General features: G+C 45.4%; 1 protein-coding gene across 3 annotated transcripts in view; it reads left to right on the top strand.

Annotated features, from left to right (window-relative positions):
- LOC106600545 (sodium/potassium-transporting ATPase subunit beta-1-interacting protein 4) overlaps window positions 1-22,618 on the top strand; it is a 145,627-nt gene that overhangs the window by 36,393 nt on the left and 86,616 nt on the right. For all 3 annotated transcript variants that reach the window (XM_014191977.3, XM_014191975.3, XM_014191976.2), the window contains exon 2: window positions 22,371-22,508. In XM_014191977.3, the coding sequence (XP_014047452.1) occupies window positions 22,371-22,508 (138 nt within the window). The remainder of the gene's footprint in view (window positions 1-22,370; window positions 22,509-22,618) is intronic.

Below are 22,618 nucleotides of genomic sequence, written 5' to 3'. Positions count from 1 at the left end.
GAGTTCTGTTATACTCACAGACACCATTCAAACAGTTTTAGAAACTTTAGGGTGTTTTCTATCCAAAGCCAATAATTATATGCATATTCTAGTTACTGGGCAGGAGTAGTAACCAGATTAAATCGGGTACGTTTTTTATCCAGCCGTGTCAATACTGCCCCCTAGCCCTAACAGGTTAATAAAGAGGATGAGTACACTTATTTCTGCTGAATTTTGGTCCTCCTTAACCGACGACAGCTGTGACAGAATCTCCCACCAAACCAGGACCAAGCAGCAGAGGAAGGAGCAGAGGAATTTTGATTTGGACAAACGGGAGAGATGGACTTTGGAGCAGGTTATGGCCGGAGAAGGCCCATGGAGTAAGGCTGGTATGGACCGGGAACGTTTCCGAGGGACACGACTGGCGTTGAAGCACGAGAGGCACCCCCAATAAATTTTTTGGGGGGGCACACGGGTCGTTTGGCTAGGCCTATGAAGAGCCGGAAGCCAGCTACCCGTGGTTATATGGAGGAGCGTATGAGGTGGAGAGCGCCATGTTTCGCTGAGGAGCGCACTATCTCACCCATACGCACGCACAGTCCGGTGCGCGTTATTCCAGCCCCTCGCAGGTGCTGTGCTAGAGCGGGCATCCAGCCTGGTAGGAGGATGCCTGCGCAGCGCATCTGGTCGCCGGTACGCCTCCGAGGACCAGGCTAACCAACTCCCGCTCTACGCACGGCTACCATCAGGCCCCTGCACAGCCCAGTCCGCCCTGTACAAGCACCCCGCTCGTACAGGGCTACTAGTTCCATCCAGCCAGGACGGGTTGTGCAGGAGGTAAGATCAAGACCGACTGTGCGCCTCCATAGCCCTAGGTTTCCAGCTCCTGTCTCTCGTGCGGACCCGGAAGTACGTCAGCCCAGTCCGACTCGTCCTGTTCCCGCTCCCCGCACTAGCCTGGAGGTGCGTGTTCCCAGTCTGGTACGCCCAGTACCAGCACCACGCACAAGGCATCTAGTGCGTAAACCCAGCCTCGCCAGTCTAAAGTCGCCAGAGCTGCCCGCCAGTCAACAGTCACCAGAGCTGCCTGCCAGTCAAGAGTCGCCAGAACTGCCCGTCAGTCAAGAGTCGCCAGAACTGCCCGTCAGTCAAGAGTCGCCAGAACTGCCCGTCAGTCAAGAGTCGCCAGAACTGCCCGTCAGTCAAGAGTCGCCAGAACTGCCCGTCAGTCAAGAGTCGCCAGAACTGCCCGTCAGTCAAGAGTCGCCAGAACTGCCCGTCAGTCAAGAGTCGCCAGAACTGCCCGTCAGTCAAGAGTCGCCAGAACTGCCCGTCAGTCAAGAGTCGCCAGAACTGCCCGTCAGTCAAGAGTCGCCAGAACTGCCCGTCAGTCAAGAGTCGCCAGAACTGCCCGTCAGTCAAGAGTCGCCAGAACTGCCCGTCAGTCAAGAGTCGCCAGAACTGCCCGTCAGTGAGGAAGCTGCCAGAGCGGCCAGACTGCCCGGAGCTGCCAGAGCGGCCAGACTGCCCGGAGCTGCCAGAGCGGCCAGACTGCCCCGAGCTGCCAGAGCGGCCAGACTGCCCCGAGCTGCCAGAGCGGCCAGACTGCCCAGAGCGGCCAGACTGCCCCGAGCTGCCAGACTGCCCCGAGCTGCCAGAGCGGCCAGACTGCCCCGAGCGGCCAGACTGCCCCGAGCGGCCAGACTGCCCCGAGCTGCCAGACTGCCCCGAGCGCCCCGAGCTGCCAGACTGCCCCGAGCTGCCAGAGTGGCCCAACTGCCCCCCGGCGATGCCAGAGTGGCCCGACTGCCTGGAACGGCCAGAACCGGAGCCACCTCCAGATATAGGTGGGTTGGGGAGGGGGGGTGTAGCACAGTGCCGTCGTTGACGGCAGCCACCCTCCCTTCCCTCCCTTTAGTAGGGGGGAATTTTTGTTTTGTTGTTGTTTGTGGTTATTTTTCTTAAGGTGCTTCCGGGGTTAGCACCTTTAAGGGGGGGGGGGGGGGTACTGTCACGTCCTGGCCAATATAAGGGTTAATTGTCATTTTAGTTTGGTCAGGACGTGGCAGAGGGTATTTGTTTTATGTGGTTCAGGGTGGTGTATTAGTTAGGAGGGCGTTTGATTTATTATTTCCGGGTTTTGAGTTATGTTGATGTATTTCTATGTGTAGTCTGGTTGATCTGTTTCTATGTTGAGTTAATTGGGGTGGACTTCCAATTGAAGGTAGCTGTGTGGTGTTGCCTTTGATTGGAAGTCCTATATTAGTTGGGTGTGTTTGTCTGTGTATTTGTGGGAGATTGTTCTGTGTTTAGCCGTGTGCCTTACCAGACTGTTATTTTGTCGTAGTGTTTCAGTGTACGTGTTTGTTGTTTTCAGTTTTCCTTCTTTATTTAATAAAGAGGATGAGTACACTTATTTCTGCTGCATTTTGGTCCTCCTTAACCGACGACAGCTGTGACAGAAGTAGCAGATTTTTGGGCGCAGAATAATAGATTAAAGGCATAATGTACAGGGTATGGTAGGATGTGAATACAGTGGAGGTAAACCTAGGCATTTTGTGATGATGAGAGAGGTTTTGTCTCTAGAGGCACCATTTAAGACAGACGAGGTCACTGCATGTGTGGGGGTTGGAATCAAAGGGGCTAACTAAGGCATACTGAGCAGGGCTGGAGGTTCTACGGTGACATAAGACAATAATCACTAACCAAAACAGCAATAGACAAGGCATATTGACATTGGGGAGATGCAAGTGTAGCTTAGTGATCATAGGGTTCAGTGAGTAGCTAGGCGAGCTGGAGACACGGCGATTCAGACATCTAGCGGGCCGGGGCTAACAGGCTAGCATATGGGCTTTCGGGGGATGTCGCAACGGAGGAGCCTGTTGAAACCCCCTTGGATGGTTACGTCGGCAGACCAGTCATGATGGATAGGCAGGGCTCCGTGTCGGCAGTAAAAGGGTCCAGACCAATTGGCAAAATAGGTATTGTAGCCAAAGAATTGGCTGATGGACCTCTTCAGCTAGCCAGGAGATGGGCCTAGCTCGAGGCTAGCTCCAGGCTAACTGGTGCTTGCTTTGGGACAGAGACGTTAGCCAGAAGTAGCCACTCGGATAGCAGCTAGCTAGCTGCGATGAGTGTCAGAGCTTGCGGTAGGAATCCCGAGATGTGGTAGAGAAAAAGCAGTCCGATATGCTCTGGGTTGATATTGCGCTGTGCAGATTGGCAGGAATTGACCGGACTGAGCATGACTGATGTCCGAGTTAACGGTCATGACCGCTAGCAGTGGCTAACTGACTAGTAGCTAGTTAGCTGGCTAGCTTCTGATGGGGGTTCCGGTTCTAAAGTGTAAAAAATAGCAGATCCGTACCACATTGGGTGAGGCGGGTTGCAGGAGAGTATGTTCAGTCCGTAGATGGAAATTGATGTGAAAAAAGATATTTATGCGAAATATATTCAAAGAAAAATATATATACATGGGACGGGGCAAGACAAACATACGTCCTACTGTAACGCCATCTTGGAATACATTTACATTTACGTCATTTAGCAGACGCTCTTATCCAGAGCGACTTACAAATTGGTGCATTCACCTTATGATATCCAGTGGAACAACCACTTTACAATAGTACATCTATATCTTTTTTTTGGGGGGGGGGGGTTAGAAGGATTACTTTATCCTATCCCAGGTATTCCTTAAAGAGGTGGGGTTTCAGGTGTCTCCGGAAGGTGGTGATTGACTCCGCTGTCCTGGCGTCGTGAGGGAGCTTGTTCCACCATTGGGGTGCCAGAGCAGCGAACAGTTTTGACTGGACTGAGCGGGAACTGTGCTTCCGCAGAGGTAGGGAGGCGAGCAGGCCAGAGGTGGATGAACGCAGTGCCCTTCTTTGGGTGTAGGGACTGATCAGAGCTTGAAGGTACGGAGGTGCCGTTCCCCTCACAGCTCCGTAGGCAAGCACCATGGTCTTGTAGCAGATGCAAGCTTCAACTGGAAGCCAGTGGAGTGTGCGGAGGAGCGGGGTGACTTGAGAGAACTTGGGAAGATTGAACACCAGACGGGCTGCGGCGTTCTGGATGAGTTGTAGGGGTTTAATGGCACAGGCAGGGAGCCCCGCCAACAGCGAGTTGCAGTAATCCAGACGGGAGATGACAAGTGCCTGGATTAGGACCTACGCCGCTTCCTGTGTAAGGCAGGGTCGTACTCTGCGAATGTTGTAGAGCATGAACCTACAGGATCGTGTTACCGCCTTGATGTTAGCGGAGAACGACAGGGTGTTGAATATGAGTGACCACAGAGAGTGAGGACACCCGTTTTGAAGTCCCACACGAAAGATGGCACCCTATAATGGGCAATGTCCACAATCACTGCCCTGGGGCATTGGGATACATTTTTTAGACCAGAGGAAAGAGTGCCTCCTGCTAGTCCTCCAACACTACTTCCAGCAGCATCTGGTCTCCTAACCAGGGACCGACCAAGAATCATGCTTCAGAAGCAAGCCAGGAACTTCCCAATTGGAACTCTGGGAAAACTCTGGGAGTCATGGTCAGGTTATGGGGTTACCAGAGGGGGAGGAGGAAGGAGGATGTGGGGAATCAGTGAGGGAGATGAGAGAAACAGAAGGGTTCATAAAGGAGAGGGTGGAGGGAGAAATGCCTAAGTGTAATGTATCTCAACCAAGGGCGTAGGAGCTGGGGGGGACATGTACCCCCCAATGTTAGAAGCAGGTAAAATAATAAAACATCTTCAAGACTTTATTTTGAAAAATCAGTCGCCAGATTCGTTGAGGGACTTTTATTTTGAAAAGGCCTCTGCTGGAACGAGAGTCCCTTCTCCGCCCCCACTGACTGCTTCGTTCTCAGTTGTTATAAGCAGTGTGGCAGTGTGTGAGTGAGAGTAAAGCCACTGTTCAGAACCACCATCATTACTCACCGCAACGGGTTATGTAACTGTTGTTGGCAACAATTATCCCATGTTATGTTATGTAGTTTAACAATTGTTGTTGGCATCACTGTCAGTCTTCATCATAGGGTCAGCACGTTAGTAATCTCTCAGGGACAGGTGAAACGGCAAAAGTCTCACGTAGATTTATGTGATTATGAGCAGCAGTAGTTCCTGGTTTTGGGTTTTTGTAATTGATTATTTGGACAAATCAGGATTGGGTGAAGGTGGTACTTAAACTGGTGTGGATGATCAATTGTTTCCACTATTTTCCATAGCCACAAAGTCCAAATTGGCTATATCGTAAAGATTGATGAAAACAAACAAAGTGCTTTTTGGCCATCATAAACAAAGGTGAAATTAGCGGAGGGGAGGGGTTTGGCCGAGAGGTTCCTTTGCAAGGAAGGAGATTTCACTTCCTTCCTTTGCGCAATGGTAATCATAGTTGTTAACGGGAGTAAAACAGGAAATGTCAAACTTTGGTGAGATAATTTTACTTCTGGGTAACCGAGATGAGCCACCAGTCAAGAAGAGAGAAACAAAGGACGTGAAGAGTATTTTTCAAAGGACTAATATCCCTTTCCAACTTTACCATACTTCCAACTTTGTTTTGCCTTTCCTTTGTATCTGAAAGGTATTGCCGGTATCAAAGCCAAAACTTTTATATCCACCAAACAACCTAGTAATCATTTTGGTAAAGTTCTGCCTACGGCTTAGTATCAGACGTAGCTGCAATGCTGAGTTAGCATTGGCACGCACTACGTGCTTACTCTTGATGGTTGCTAGGCAGCGCAAGTTTTACCATCCTCCTGGCAGTTCTAAACTTTACAAGACATGTCACTTCACATAGCCCACAACTAAGCGTGCACTGTTTTCTAAACCGCAACTGGATGGATCCATAAAGAATTACTGTGGGAATAAATGGCACTGAATGACCAAAATATTTGAATAAAGTAGGCTAATTCAATTGAAGGCACGTATCAAATTGTTGGTAGTGAAACTACCAAAGTCAACCAATCCATGCATAGTGTGGTCAACTAGATGATAATTCGGACAGTGTCATCGTGCTGCTTTGAGACAAGCGTGGGGTCTCTTCTTGATAAATCAATCATTGTAAGATTTTTGTTTTCACTGAATCTCCATTTGGATATTGGTTTGGCTACACTTAGGCAGAGTGCTGCTCGTGTCGCTTAGTAGCCTAGGCCTACTCCCTACCAAAAGCCTGTGACTTCCCTGACTTGTCAGATAATCAATCAGTGATTTTGTTTCATGGAATCCCAGTCTGTACCGAATAGGCTATTTGGTTAAATGGTTTCTGGCTGGGTAAATAAGTGGAGGGGGTATAGCTCATCTATTTGTTTGCTCATCTATCCCTGATCAGAAACATTTAGCATGCTATAATGTAGTCTAAATCCTTGATCAGAAACATTTAGCATGCTATAATGTAGCCTAAATCAAGAGTAGGCCTATTATTTTGCCCGATCTCGTATAGGCAACTCCAAAAGTCAGCGGAGGTTGTGAAACATGAACACGAGACACATGCTTTCGAAAATAGGATTGCTATTATTTTCTATGGGTATCATGATGAAGATACGACCCTACGGCTGCTCCCTAACAAAGTGGAGTGAGTGTAGGAAAGATATGAAACATGGATAAAAAGAAAGTGATATTTTTATGTCAGCAGTTCCACACATTCCCTTGACAAGTTTTGTGGGAAAAATATAATTTGTATTTTACTCTGTTGTGTGTTGACTGTGATCAGGTAGGTGTGTCTTGTCTGTTTAATGAACAAAATAACGACCTATTGATTTAATTTGTACTGCACAGTCATGGGTGCACAGACCTGTAACATAGGCCTAATTAAACTCAAAATAGGCTATTATTTTCTTATGTTTCTAGGGACCTGCCTAAACGAATTAATAATTGATGTTTTTTTGATGGTGTGTATTCTCAATGGATTTATCAAAATAAATGTCAACCCACATCTGCACACCCCTACTACCACATGTCACTGGCATGCCAGCATGCGCACGGTAGGTGTACAAGGTGTATACATGTATGCAGTATAATTTATGCCTACTCCCTCAAAGAATATTTAGGGGGTGCTTGGAAGTTCACCACAAACTGTTCTTAGAGAGTAAAATATATTATTGTGAAGAAACATTATCACTCTCAGCTACAATTACTGCCTGTATGGGTAATGCTGGTAATAAACATGTTATATGGTTCTTTAATGGAATTCATCCATTCTCTCTGAGCTAATGAGCTCAGCCAGCACTGCAAATTACACATAGTCCTAGAGGGAACACCATTAAGGGTGGTAGAGAGATGGAATGACGCTCACACACACACACTGCACGCATACACACATGCATTAATAGGCTTATCATTTTAACGCTAGAATGGCTTGTTAAGTAATCTCGTGACAGCCTTCACATAAGAATGTTGAAGATTTGGTTCTGGTGTATGTGCAACTCTGACATTGGGACACACACACACACACATTTTGCTACGGGTTCAGGGGTAACTTACTTTATACACAGGTTTTAAATGCACATTTCTAGTGACCTGTTGGTTTGTGGACTCGCTCTTTCCCTCTCTGCCTGATTGTATGTTCATGGCTGTCACTCTCCCGCCATGAACATAAAAGTGCCAATCAAAGTCTTAACACATGGAACACACCTTCATGACCCATAATCACTATAATGAGGTTAAAGACATCTAAGCTGAAATAACTCAAATGTGCCAGCTACTTTGCCAGAGGTGGTGTGTGGGCAGTTTCAAACAGGCCCATTTTTACCACATCCTTGTTCAATTTCATAACATGAGAGAGAAGATCAGGCAAGGTTGCTACTAGGAACTGTTCTCTTTTTATAAAAAAATAATTGTGTGTGTGTTTGAGTGTATTTATATGGTGAATGTGTCTCTGGCTTGAACATTGTTGAAAGCTTGCTTGTAAGTAGTTTACTGTTAGGGGCTGTTGGCTATCAAGAGACAGGAACAAGAGGTAGGCCTAAGCTACACAGTGTTGAAATGGCCTTGAGGCTGCAGCATTCACCAGGTTAACACATCAAGTGAACAAATCAGTACAAGATAAGGGACCCACAACACAGTTGATACAATAGATTGACAAGCTTTTACTGTGTTCCCACCTAGGGCTGTGGCGGTCATGAAATTTCGTCAGCCGGTGATTATCCATTAATTGTCCAGTCTCATGGTAATTGACCGTTAATTAACAAGCACATTTAGCTTATCCTGGTTTCCACACATAGCCTACAAGCCACTGATGCAGACCTTTGGAACATCTACATTTTAAAAGTCTAACAAATTCATGTAATATAGCCTCCACCATCACAATAAATCCATGATTTATTTTAGACAGGTCTCAAGAAACATGAAATGAAGAAAATGTAATATATTTCAGAAGGACAGAGTAGCATACTCTGAGTTGTCCTTATGTTACGGCCTGATCTGGCTATGCCATATGGCTGTGGGCTACACTAGTTCATTTAGCAGACAAGAATTGCTTACAATCACATAGCATTGTTTTATAGTATGAAGAATACAATTGAAGATAGCTGAATAAAAACGATTTGAAGGAGTGCGCATACAAGCTGGGTATCATTGCCAAGTGCTAAACTAATATTGTCCCCCATCAGATTATTCTTGATTTAATATTGTCTTTACATATACTAAATAATGTGTGAAATTAGTTTTGATTTAGAATGGACTATTATCATGCACCTGTCTCAGAACAGGGGCAGGGGAAAAATACATGTCATCTATACACTTAAATAGCGCTTTTCCCGTGGTTCATTTTCATGCCAGCCTGGTAGGCTATACTCCTGCTGTAAAGAGAAGCAATGTGCTTAATATGAATGAATTTAAGAAATAAATATAGTAGGCCTGTCACATCTGTCTTCAAAAATGGACCAAGGCGCAGCGGGAATGTGGATACTCATAGTTTTTTAATACTCAAGTAAGGCATCCACAGGAAAAAACAATAAACAAGACAGCAACAGTTTTGCAGGTTAACCAACGCAGTGCAAAAACAACTACCCACAACCCCAAAGAAAAACACACACTACTATATAGGACTCCCAATCAAAGGCAACTCAACACACCTGCCTTCAATTGGGAGTCCAATCACCAACACAACACTTAACACACAGAAACCCTGCCACGTCCTGACCAAAACGAATACAATTGCTCCCTCTGCTGGTCAGGACGTGACAAGGCCTAGTCTACAGTGGCTTGTGAAAGTATTCACCCCCCTTGACATTTTTCTATTTTGTATGCCTTACAACCTGGAATTAAAATGGATTTTTGGGGGGTTTGTGTCATTTGATTTACACAACGTGCCTACATATTTCATGATGCAAAATGTTTTTTATTGTGAAACAAACAAGAAATAAGACAAAAAACTGAACTTGATCGTGCATAACTATTCACCCCCCCAAAGTCAATACTTTGTAGAGCCATCTATTGCAGCAATTACAGCTGCAAGTCTCTTGGGGTATGTCTCTATACACTTGGCACATCTAGCCACTGATTTCTGCCCATTCTTCAAGGCAAAACTGCTCCAGCTCCTTAAAGTTGGATGGGTTCCATCCAAGGCCATTCCAAGACATTTAAATGTTTCCCCTTAAACCACTAGAGTGTTGCTTTAGCAGTATGCTTAGGGTCATTGTCCTGCTGGAAGGTGAACCTCTGTCCCAGTCTCAAATCTCTGGAAGACTGAAACAGGTTTCCCTCAAGAATTTCCCTGTATTTAGCGTCATCCATCATTCTTTCAATTCTGACCAGTTTCCCAGTCCCTGCCGATGAAAAACATTGTGGTGTTCTTGGGGTGATGAGAGGTTTTCAGTTTGCGCCAGACATAGCGTTTTCCTTGATGGCCAAAAAACTACATTTTAGTCTCATCTGACCAGAGTACCTTCTTCCATATGTTTGGGGAGTCTCCCACATGCCGTTTGGTGAACACCAAACGTGTTTGCTTATTTTTTTCTTTAAGCAATGGCTTTTTTCTGGCCATTCTTCCGTAAAGCCCAACTCTGTGGAGTGTACGGCTTAAAGTGGTCCAATGGACAGATACTCCAATCTCCGTTGGGGAGCTTTGCAGCTCCTTCAGAGTTATCTTTGGTCTCTTTGTTGCCTCTCTGATTAATGCCATCCGTGCCTGGTCTGTGAGTTTTGGTGGGCGGCCCTCTCTTGGCAGGTTTGTTCTGGTGCCTGTATAGAGAGATGATAGGATCCTCATCATTTTAATAGAGGCCATCACTCTGTTTTCTCATGCAATTGCATAGCCTATAGAAATGTTGCGCAACATAAGCTCATGGGCTCTCATGGAATGTTTGATTAGATTTTCAATTACATTTGCATTGATGTCAGTGATTAGAGGAACAATAGAGGAGCTGAGTACCAGGCAGTTATCAAGTTTGGTAGGCTTGTAATGACAAGCAGCAGCATCAGAGTTTGGAGAAGCCTAATTACTGTGACTAAACGGTCACGGGAAATTTGACTGCCATCGTGACTCGTGACTGCCGGTGTGGCGGTAATACGGTCACCACAACAGCCCTATTCATACCTTCTGTCTCTAACTCAACTACACACACTTTGTTTTAAAACCTTAGTTTTTGCCTGACAGCCCCTCCCAGTGTATGGAACTGCTGTTTTATACATAGCCGTGTTTGTGCGTGCATGTATGTGGTCTACATGCACTAATGTTTTCCTGTCAGTGCAGCGCTCTCTCTCTCTCTCTCTGTGGTGTAGAGTACGGGCAGGAAAGAGGAGCTGTTGTAGCGGCCTTATCGCTAACTCAATAACACTCACTGATGACAGCAATCAATCTGAAAGTGCACGCACACACACACATACATACATACATACATACATACATACATACATACATACATACATACATACATACATACATACATACATACATACATACATACATACATACATACATACATACACAGGGCGGCAGGTAGCCTAGCGGTTAGAGCATTGAGCCAGTAAGCGGTTAGAGCATTGAGCCAGTAACCGGAAGGTTGCTAGTTTGAATCCCGAGCCGACAAGTGGAAACATTTTGTTTTGTGCCTTTTAACTAATTGCTCCAGGTTTTGATAATGGTAGAACATGGCCGTGATCACACTCTCCGAGGTTGTCTCCGGAGTTGCAAAAATCGAATGTCCAATCCACAAATGCGTATAATACACACGTGTGAAATAGGACAAATGTAAGCACCCACCAAATTATTATTACACACACTTCAGGGTAGGTCTAAGCTAATCCTTGGGAAATTGCTAATTTGGAAGTGGGGTGGAATTTTATCAAATGGATACCAATACTGAGAACCCACTACAGCAGCTCCTTAAAGCATTCCGCCACCCTCCCGCAAGTGTAAACCTGCGGTGTGTATATGTGAGTGTAAACCTGTGGTGTGTATTTTTGAGTATGTAAACCTGTGGTGTGTGTGTATATATGAGTGTGTGTGTGTTGAGGCGTCAGCATTCTTCCATTCAGCTGGCATTACTTTGTTTGCTAGCTCAGCTGGTTAGCTAGCTCAGTCTTTTTGACCACCAAATTTTGCTAATGTTAGCTAGCTAGCTAGCCACTTAATAGAACTTTTCTCTAAATACTGTATATGTTAGCTAGCTAAGTCAGCAATATGAATACAACTCGCATCTGCTGTCGAAATCATGATATGATTTGAAAGAACTAGTTGGCTCCAAAAGTGGATATAGCTTTGACTGCATGCTGACAGTAAATTCAGTCAGATATTCAGTGGCTAGCTACACTACAAAGATAGTTTTACCAGGTTCCTGTGAAGCAATTGTACTGACAGTCCACTACAAAATACCCAAGAGTTTACTGATTAGAAATGGGTAGTCTGTGTTTAATTTAATTGTGTATTAAAAACACAGTTTGAGATCATTGTGAGGGGATTTCGCCAGTGGTTGAATAGGGAATTGGGCTTCCGAGGTTGCAACAGCAGGGGGTATAGCTACACCTTAGAAGAAGTCTGTTGTTCGGATTCTGGATGGTGAGATAGTGGTGCACGACTCAAGGATTTTTGGAGTCTTGGTCGACTCGACTTTTGTGGTTGGAGTGGAAAGAGTCGACTCTTGCTCGACTCCCAAAACATGTTGAAAGGGATGCACACACACATTCACACCACCTCATTATTGCAGAGTCCTACTAGGAAGACAACATTTGCATTCTAGCAGATTGACATGAGCATGATTCTGCCCATTTGCTCATCAGCTTAAACTATAAAATACCTATTTTGTTTGAATATAGAAGGTGATGTGTCGGAACTAGAATATTTCAGGGACATTTCTGCTCTGTGCAGCCTTGACGGATCCCATGGAATGCTGTGGCGCACTCTACGCTGATAAGCCTATCCTTTGCCATGTTATAGACCTATTCAGACACGTATTACTAGACGTTGGTAATGTAATTATTATCCAAGCATGTGTGTTATTCCAGAGGACGATTCACACAGGATTAGTTTTTCCAAACTGCTCCGTAATTCTCTATTTGATGATGGGGGGGGTTTATATTCTCGGAGTGAAGATATTTTAACGTCATGTCTACACGATAATAGGCTACATTGATAACTGATAACAATTTCCCCCCCACCTTTATTTAACCAGGTAGTCCAGTTGAGAACAAGTTCTCATTTACAACTGCGACCTGGCCAAGATAAAGCAAAGCAGTGTGACGAAAACAAATAACACAGAGTTACACATAAACAAACGTACAGTCAATAACACAATTGAAAAAAATCGATGTACAGTGTGTGCGAATGTAGAAGAGTAGGGAGGTAGGCAATAAATAGGCCATGAAGGCGAAAGAATTACAATTTAGCATTAACACTGGAGTGATGGATGTGCAGATGATGATGTGCAAGTAGAGATACTGGGGTTGATAAGAGGATAAAAACAATATGGGGATGAGGTAGTTGGGTGTGCTACTTACTGATTGGCTGTGAACAGGTGCAGTGCTCGGTAAGCTGCTCTGACAGCTGATGCTTAAAGTTAGAGAGGGAGATATAAGACTCCAGCTTCAGTGATTTTTGCAATTCGTTTCAGTCATTGGCAGCAGAAAACTGGAAGGAAAGGCAGCCAAAGGAAGTGTTGGCTTTGGGGATGACCAGTGAAATATACCTGCTGGAGCGCGTGCTATGGGTGGGTGTTGCTATGGTGACCAGTGAGCTGAGATAAGGCGGGGCTTTACTTAGCACAGACTTATAGATGACCTGGAGCCAGTGAGTTTGGCGACGAATATGTAGTGAGTGCCAGACAAACATAGAGCATACAGGTCACCGTGGCGGGTAGTATATGGGGATTTGGTGACAAAACGGATGGCACTGTGAGACTACATCCAATTTGCTGAGTAGAGTGTTAGAGGCTATTTTGTAAATGACATTACCGAAGTCAAGGATCGGTAGGATAGTCAGTTTTACGAGGGTATAATTGGCAGCAGAAGGAGGCTTTGTTGCGAAATAGGAAGCCGATTCTAGATTTAATTTTGGATTGGAGATGCTTAATGTGAGTCTGGAAGGAGAGTTTACAGTCTAACCAGACACCTAGGTATTTGTAGTTGTCCACATATTCTAGGTCAGAACCGTCCAGAGTAGTGATGCTAGTCGGGCGGGAGTGTGCGGGCAGCAATCGGTTGAAGAGCATGCACTTAGTTTTACTTGCATTTTAAAGCAGTTGGAGGACTCGGAAAGAGTGTTGTATGGCATTGTAGCTTGTTTGGAGGTTTGTTAGCACAGTGTCCTAAGAAGGGCCAGATGTATACAGAATGGTGTCGTTTGCGTGGAGGTGGATCAGAAAATCACCAGCAGCAAGAGCGATATCATTGATATATACAGAGAAAAGACTCGGCCCGAGAATTGAACCCTGTGGCACGCCCATAGAGACTGCCAGAGGTCCGGACAACAGGCCCTCCGATTTGACACAATGAACTCTATCTGAGAAGTAGTTGGTGAACCAGGCGAGGCAGTCATTTGAATAGCCAAGGCTATTGAGTCTGCCGATAAGAATGCGGTGATTGACAGAGTCAAGCCTTGGCTAGATCAATGAAGACGGCTGCACAATACTGTCTTTTATCGATGGCGGTTATGATATCGTTTAGGACCTTGAGCGTGGCTGAGGTGCACCCATGGCCAGCTCGGAAACCAGATTGCATAGTGGAGTAGGTACGGTGGGATTCAAAAAGGTCGGTGATCTGTTTGTAACCTGACTTTCGAAGATTTTAGAAAGGCAGGGCAGGATGGATATAGGTCTATAACAGTTTGGGTCTAGAGTGTCTCCCCCTTTGAAGAGGGGGATGACCATGGCAGCTTTCCAATCTTTGGGGATCTCACACGATCCGAAAGAGGTTGAATAGGCTAGTAATAGGGGCTGCAACAATTTCGGCGGATAATTTTAGAAAGCGAGGGTCCAGATTGTCTAGCCCAGCTGATTTCTTGGGATCCAGATTTTGCAGCGATTTCAGAACATCAGCTGTCTGGATTTGGGTGAAGGATAAGCTGGGGGGCTTGGGCAAGTTGCCGAAGGGGGTGCTGTGAAGTTAGCCAGGGTAGGGGTAGCCAGATGGAAAGCATGGCTGGCCGTAGAAAAATGCTTATTGAAATGATTAAATATCGGAGATTTATCGGTGGTGACAATGTTTCCTATCCTCAGTGCAGTGGGCAGCTGGGAGGAGGTGCTCTTATTCTCCATGGACTTTACAGTGTCCCAAAACTTTTTGGAATTACTGCCACAGGATGCAAATTTATTTTCTGAAAAAGCTAGCCTTAGCTTTCCTAACTGACTGAGTATATTGGTTCCTGACTTCCCTGAAAAGTTGCATATCGCGGGGGCTATTCGATGCTAATGCAGAATGCCACAGGATGTTTTTGTGCTGGTCAAGGGCAGTCAAGTCTGGGGTGAACCAAGGGCTATATTTGTTCTTAGTTCAACATTTTTTGAATGGGGCATGCTTATTTAAGATGGAGAGGAAAGCACTTTTGAAGAGCAACCAGGCATCCTCTGCTGACGGGATGAGGTCAATATCCTTCCAGGATACCCGGGCAAGGTTGATTAGAAAGGCCTGCTCGCTGAAGTGTTTAGAGAGCGTTTGACATTGATGAGGGATTATCGTTTGACTGCGGACCCATTACGCACTCAGGCAATGAGGCAATGATCGCAGAGATCCTGGTTGAAGACAGCAAAGGTGTATTTAGAGGGCAAGTTGGTCAGGATGATATCTAGGAGGGTGCCCATGGTTACGGATTTAGAGTTGTACCTGGTAGGTTCCTTGATAATTTGTGTGAGATTGAGGGCATCTAGCTTAGGTTGTAGGACGGCTGGGGTGTTATGTATGTCCCAGTTTAGGTCACCTAACAGTTCGAGCTCTGAAGATGGATGCGGTGGCAATCAATTCACATATGGTGTCCAGGGCACAGCTGGGGGCTGAAGGGGGTCTATACCAAGCGGCAACGGTGAGAGACTTGTTTCTGGAAAGGTGGATTTTTAAAAATAGAGGCTCGAATTGTTTGGGCACAGACCTGGATAGTATGACAGAACTCTGCAGGCTATCTCTGCAGTAGATTGCAACTCCGCCCCCTTTGGCAGTTCTATCTTGTCGGAAAGTGTTTTAGTTAGAGATGGAAATTTCAGGATTTTTGGTGGCCTTCCTAAGCCAGGATTCCGACATGGCTAGGACATCCGACATGGCGGCGTGTGCTAAAGCAGTGAAGAAAACAAACTTAGGGAGGCTTCTAATGTTAATTAACATGCATGAAACCAAGGCTTTTACGGTTACAGAAGTCAACAAATGAGAGCGCCTGGGGAATGGGAGTGGAGCTAGGCGCTGCAGGGCCTGGGTTAACCTCTACATAGCTAGAGGAACAGAGGAGGAGTAGGGTGAGGGTACGGCTAAAGGCTATAAGAACTGGTCGTCTAGTATGTTCGGAACAGAGAGTAAAAGGAGCAAGTTTCTGGGCGAGGAATAATAGATTCAAGGCATAATGTACAGATAAGGGTATGGTAGGATGTGAATACAGTGGAGGTAGACCTAGGCATTGAGTGACAATGAGAGAGGGTTTTGTCTCTAGAGACACCATTTAAACCAGGTGAGGTCACCGCATGTGTGGGAGGTGGAACAAAACAGCTATCTAAGGCATATAGAGCAGGGCTGGAAATAAATACTGTGAAATAAGACAATCATTAACCAAAACAGCAATGGACAAGCATATTGACATTAGGGAGATGCATGCGTAGCCGAGTGATCATAGGGTCCAGTGAGTAGCTATGCGAGTTGGAGACACGGCGATTCAGACATCTAGCGGGCTGGGGCTAGCAGGCTAGCAGAAGGGCCTTAGGGGGACGTCGCGATGGAAGAGTCTGTTGAAACCCCCTCGGATGGTTAAGTCAGCAGACCAGTCGTGATGGATCGGTGGGGCTCGTTGTAGGCAGTAAAAAGTTCCAGATGCAAAATAGGTATTGTAGCAAAAGAATTGGCTGATGGACGTCTTCAGCTAGCCGTGAGGTGGGCCTAGTTTGGGGCTAGCTCCAGGCTAACTGGTGCTTGCTTCGGGACAGAGACGTTAGCCAGGAGTAGCCACTCGGATAGCAGCTAGCTAGCTGCGATGATCCGGTGTAAAGGTTCAGAGCTTGCAGTAGGAATTTGGAGAAGTGGTAGAGAAAAAGCAGTCGGATTTGCTCTAGACAGATAGTGGGCCGCGGCTAGCAGGGGACGTCGCGACGGAGGTGCCTGTTGAAACCCCCTCGGGCGGATTACGTTAGTAGACCGGTCGTGATGGATCGGCGACGCTCCGTGTCGGCAGTAAAAGGCTCCAGGGCAATTGGCAAAATGGGTATTGTAGCCCAAGGAGTGGCTGATGGACCTCTTCAGCTAGCTGGGAGATGGGCCTAGCATGAGGCTAGCTCCAGGCTAACTGGTGCTTGCTTCGGGACAGAGACATTAGCCAGGAGTAGCCACTCGGCTGTATGTGTCCCCATTAATATTTAAATTGATGAAGTGTGATCATAATCATTATTTTAGCGAACAATGGTAGAGGTCCTCCTCCTTTTTTCTCCACAATTTCAATCTTGTCTCATCGCTGCAACCAAACGACGCTGGGCCCATTGTGCGCCGCCCTTTGGGACTCCCGATCACACTGGTTTGATATCGGGATCGAACTTGTGTCTGTAGTGACACCTCTATCACTGCAATGCAGTGCCTTAGACCGCTGCGCCACTCGGGAGGCCCTTAAACATCCTTCCTAATGCCAATGCCCCCCCATCCTGCTGATTTGAGCTGCTGAACCATATTTGCACTTGAGAGGTGTTTATGGAGGAGAAAGTGAACTTGCCATTTCCAAAAGTTTAGTGGGGATGCCCTGCTTTGCAATCTATTGCCTAGGACAGGGCTGTCCAATCCTTTTCGTGTAGAGCTACCATCTTGTAGGTTTTAACTCCAGCCCTAATCTAGCACATCTGATTCAATAATTAGCTGGTTGATAAATTGAATCAGGTTTGTTTAAAACTGGGTTTGGAGCGAAAACCTACTGGAAGGTAGCTCTCCAGTAACAGGGTTGGAGAGTCCTGACCTAGGACATCAATAGCCAGCCAGGGTTTCATTAAATAAGCTATAGGCACAATACTTTTTATTGCACATTTAGGACTAATTAAACTGATGCATTTGGCGATATTCAACTTCAATTCACTGGCACTATGAAGAAAAGCCTATCCATACTCATTAATAGCCTAATATACTTTAATATACTTCTGGTGTATTTACGAGGCATTGCAAGACAAGACATTGCGAGATACAGGTTACCAAGATATAGCCTATGCGCACAGTCCTGACTGTCTGTCTGCCTGCCCCGATCCTCTCTCTCCCCCTCGCTGGCTTGCCTGCTCTTTCTCTTGTCTTGGCAATGATAAATGCTAGTGTGTTTGGACTTTGGTCTGTTGAGTGTAAAAAAAAACATTATTGATGAGAGGGACTTTAACTAGCACTATAAAATACATTTTTATAATATTTTACTAATTTATGGTTTATTTTTCTTGTGGAAGTTGATGAATAACACCAAGGGACATGGCAAAAATGCCTACATCCACTGAAAAAAAGTGTTTAAGGTAAAGTATACCTGACCTTACATTTAAAGCCTTTTGGAATCCATATTTTACACTAAATAAGAAGTGATACTTCCTGGGGATTAACAAAGATCTCTCTCTGTCCCCCGTGTGTCCTCTGTTGATACTAACAGGTGATTTATACCTGGGACACCAGGTTCTACAAACGATGACCTCAATAAAACTACCTAGAGATCAAAAGGTCACCCCCTACACACATACTGCTGCCCCTCCTTACCCAACAGGTTTTCAACAATCAGGCAGGTACAGTGTCTTCGGAAAGTATTCAGGCCACTTGACTTTATCCACATTTTGTTACATTACAGCCTTATTCTAAAATGGATTAAAAAAATTATAATCTGCATTAATCTACACAAAATACCCCATAATGACAAAGCGGAAACAGGTTTTTAGAAATGTTTGCAAATTTATTAAAATGTAAAAACAGAAATACGTCTATATAAGGTCCCACAGTTGACAGTGCATGTCAGAGCAAAAACCAAGCCATGAGGTAAAAAGAATTCTCCGATCGGAGCTCAGAGTCATGATTGTGTCGAGGCACAGATCTGGGGAAACGTACCAAAAAATGTCTGCAGCATTGAAGGTCCCCAAGAACAGTAGCCTCCATCATTCTTAAATGGAAGAAGTTTAGAACCACCAAGACTCTTCTTAGAGCTGGCCGCCCGGCCAAACTGAACAATAGGGGGAGAAGAGCCTTGGTCAGGGAGGTGACCAAGAACCCGATGGTCACTTTCACAGAGCTGTAGAGTTCCTCTGTGGAGATGGGAGAACCTTCCAGAACCGAATGACGCTGGGAGTGATGGCCTCTATTAAAATGAGGAGGATCCTATCATCTCTCTATATAGTGGCTTGTGAAAGTATTCACCCCCTTGGCATTATCCTATTTTGTTGCGTTACAACTTGTAATTTAAATGGATTTTTATTTGTATTTCATGTAATGGACATACACAAAATCATCCAAATTGGAGAAGTGAAATGAAAAAAATTACCGGGCTGTGAGTGCGCACTGGCGACACAGTGCGCATCATCGCATAGCACGGTGCTTGCTCGGTCACTCGCTCCCCACGGTAAGCACGGGGAGTTGGCTCAGGTCTTAAAACCGCCTTAGCCAATCTGCCCATGTGCCCCCCGCCCCCCCCCCCCCCCCCCCCCCCCAATCTGCCTCTCGTGCTTCCTTCGTTGGGCTAGCTCCTCGTAATGTCGCCGTTCTTCCCTCGCTGTCTCCACCTGCTTCCATGGCAGGGTCTTGTCCCCTGCCATTACCTCCTCCCATGTCGAGGACGTCCTCCATTCACTCCTCTCCCTGGCCCAGGATCCCTGCTCCTCCTGGGCACGCTGCTTGGTCCTTCTTTGGTGTGGGTGATTCTGTCACGGCTGTTTTGAAGGATCGGACCAAAATGCAGCGTGTTTGTAGTTCCACATATTTTATTAATCCGTGAAACGTAATGCAAAACACCAAATACCAGAAATAACACAAAACAACAAACCATGACGCAGGAGAAACAAACACTGCTCACAAAATATAATCCCCCACAAAAACAGGTGGGACAAACATCAACTTAAATATGACCTCCAATTAGAGACAACGACAACCGGATGCCTCTAATTGGAGATCATACCAAACAAAACTAACATAGAAATTCAAAACTAGAAACTGAACATAGAAAAACAACAAACAACTTACTATGGTCAGGACGTGACACATACAGACGCAGACAAACATCAACGACATCACACCTGCTCTCACCCCTATTTCTAGTGCCTGCATTACTCTCCGCCGCGTCTTTAAATTGCACCATTTTGTTCCTCTCCATCGCCCAGTCTTTCAATATTTAGATAATGAAGCATATGATTTTTCCATTGTCTTATTAACAATGGAGAATTGGTTGCTTTAAGTATCCATTTTTTCAAAATAATTGATGAACGGAGATTGTCCAACCCATCTGGTATTTCACTGCACCCTGATATGACGTCTTGAAATATGCAGTCATTTTACATTGTAATAGTTCTGACAGTCAACTTTGTAATTCCGCCCATAACTTTTGGACTTTATAACATTCCCAGAAGGCATGGATTATTGAGTCATTGTTAGTTTTACACTTAAGACATGACTCTGTCGTCGTGCAATAGAATTTGTGAAAATGTTCTCTTGTATAATAAATTATATACATTAGTTTATACTGGATTACATATTCGTTAACTACAATTTTGTTAGTTATGTTACAACATTCCCTTCATCTTGTGCCACTATCAGTTATTTTTAAACCTTTAAGTTTATATTTTTCTCTAAGAGATTGTCAGTTGGATAGACTCTCTGCAGGGTTTTGTATATTTTACCTATCATATGATCATCCTTTTCTGACTCAAATCAGATTCCCTCAAGATCGCGCTGATGTCCAAAAGATTTCAAATCAAAATTTCGTTCTATGAAACTTTTAAGTTCCATGTATTTGAAAATATCTGCATTCGTCAGTCCAAAATGTGTTTTTAATTCTGTCCTGTAAGTGGTTTCTTATGTCGCTTATGCCTAGACACAGCTCTGTGTGTGTGTGTGTGTGTGTGTGTGTGTGTGTGTGTGTGTGTGTGTGTGTGTGTGTGTGTGTGTGTGTGTGTGTGTGTGTGTGTGTGTGTGTGTGTGTGTGAGGCTGGATGTATCTAGCTGGGGCTTACAGTGCCATGCTGTGTGTGTGTGTGTGAGGCTGGATGTATATAGCTGGGGCTTACAGTGCCATGCTGTGTGTGTGTGTGTGTGTGTGTGTGTGTGAGGCTGGATGTATCTAGCTGAGGCTTACAGTGCCATGCTGTGTGTGTGTGTGAGGCTGGAGGTATATAGCTGGGGCTTACAGTGCCATGCTGTGTGTGTGTGTGAGGCTGGATGTATATAGCTGGGGCTTACAGTGCCATGCTGTGTGTGTGTGTGTGAGGCTGGATGTATATAGCTGGGGCTTACAGTGCCATGCTGTGTGTATGTGTGAGGCTGGATGTATATAGCTGGGGCTTACAGTGCCATGCTGTGTGTGTGTGTGAGGCTGGATGTATATGGCTGGGGCTTACAGTGCCATGCTGTGTGTGTGTGAGGCTGGATGTATATAGCTGGGGCTTACAGTGCCATGCTGTGTGTGTGTGTGAGGCTGGATGTATCTAGCTGAGGCTTACAGTGCCATGCTGTGTGTGTGTGTGAGGATGGATGTATATAGCAGAGGCTTACAGTGCCATGCTGTGTGTGTGTGAGGCTGGATGTATATAGCAGAGGCTTACAGTGCCATGCTGAGAGGGACAGATCAGATCGAAGCAGACCCACCTCTAGTCCAGGGATGAGGATGGGAGGTGGTGAGGGTTAATGCATCATGATGCAGAGAGCGTAGTCTGTGAGAACCCCCTCTTTCCCTCTATAGTCCTGTGCGTTGGTCTGTGGTTCTAACATAATGTTGAGCCCAGTCTGTTATTCCCCTCCTCTTTTAGTTTTTATCTCCCTGTTAGTGTAGTTAGTCATCCGTGTTTTGTAAAAAGCTCTCCTTCTCTCTATCTTTGTTGTCACAGCTGCACCTGCTTCACAAGTCCCATCTAAACATTTCCACCTCGTTAAGAAGATGTAAGTGTCTGTGTGTGGTAATGACACTAATCAAACGTAGAATGGACCATTACACTGATTTATGCTTTCATTAAGATATGGATGGATGGTTTATACTCTTGTTGTACATTATGGTTGGCTGGGTAATGCACCTAGCCTATACTGTACCTTTGAGTTTCCTTGCACGTTCAAATGTGACCAAAAAGGATGTTATTGACCTTCATCCCCCAAATTCAGTCTTCCTAATGTCACGTCCTGACCAGTTTAGGGATTATTTGCTATTGTAGTTTGGTCAGGACGTGGCAGAGGGTATTTTGTTTGTGTTTCGGGGTGGTGGTGTATGTAGTAGGGTGTTTGATTTATTATTTCTGGGTTTTGGTCTATGTTCTATGTTTTGTATTTCTATGTTCTTTCTGGTTTGTTGTATTTCTATGTTTAGGTTGATGGGGGGTTGGACTCTCAATTGGAGGCAGGTGCTTTCTCGTTGCCTCTGATTGAGAGTCCTATATATGGGTAATTGTTTGGTGTTGTGGGAGATTGTTTCTTGTCAAGACTGTTTTGTTGTTCGTGCGTTCTTCGTTTTGTTATTTTGGTGTTCTCTTTATTTAAAATAAATAACAAGATGAGCATCCACATTCCTGCTGCGTTTTGGTCCTCTATTCCCGACGACAACCGTTACACCTAACCCCCCCTTCCCCTCTTTCTTCCCCCCCCCCCGCAGACCGTGGTGTTGGAGAGACAGGTTTTTGACTTCCTGGGGTACCAATGGGCGCCCATTCTGGTCAACTTCTTCCACATCATCATTGTCATCCTCGGCCTCTTCGGCACTATACAGTACCGACCACGCTACATTGTAGTGGTGAGTACAAACACTCACACAGATGCACACATTACATTTGGGTGTAATTTGTTATTGTTATTTTTCCATTTATCTAAACTCCCAAGATCCCTGGCCCTCTCTCTGAACAC

Source organism: Salmo salar, chromosome 03 (assembly GCF_965601325.2).
Source record: "Salmo salar chromosome 03, fSalSal1, whole genome shotgun sequence".
NCBI classification, from domain to species: domain Eukaryota; kingdom Metazoa; phylum Chordata; class Actinopteri; order Salmoniformes; family Salmonidae; genus Salmo; species Salmo salar.
Note: the sequence above shows the minus strand (reverse complement) of the source record. Positions and strands in the feature narration are given on the sequence as shown.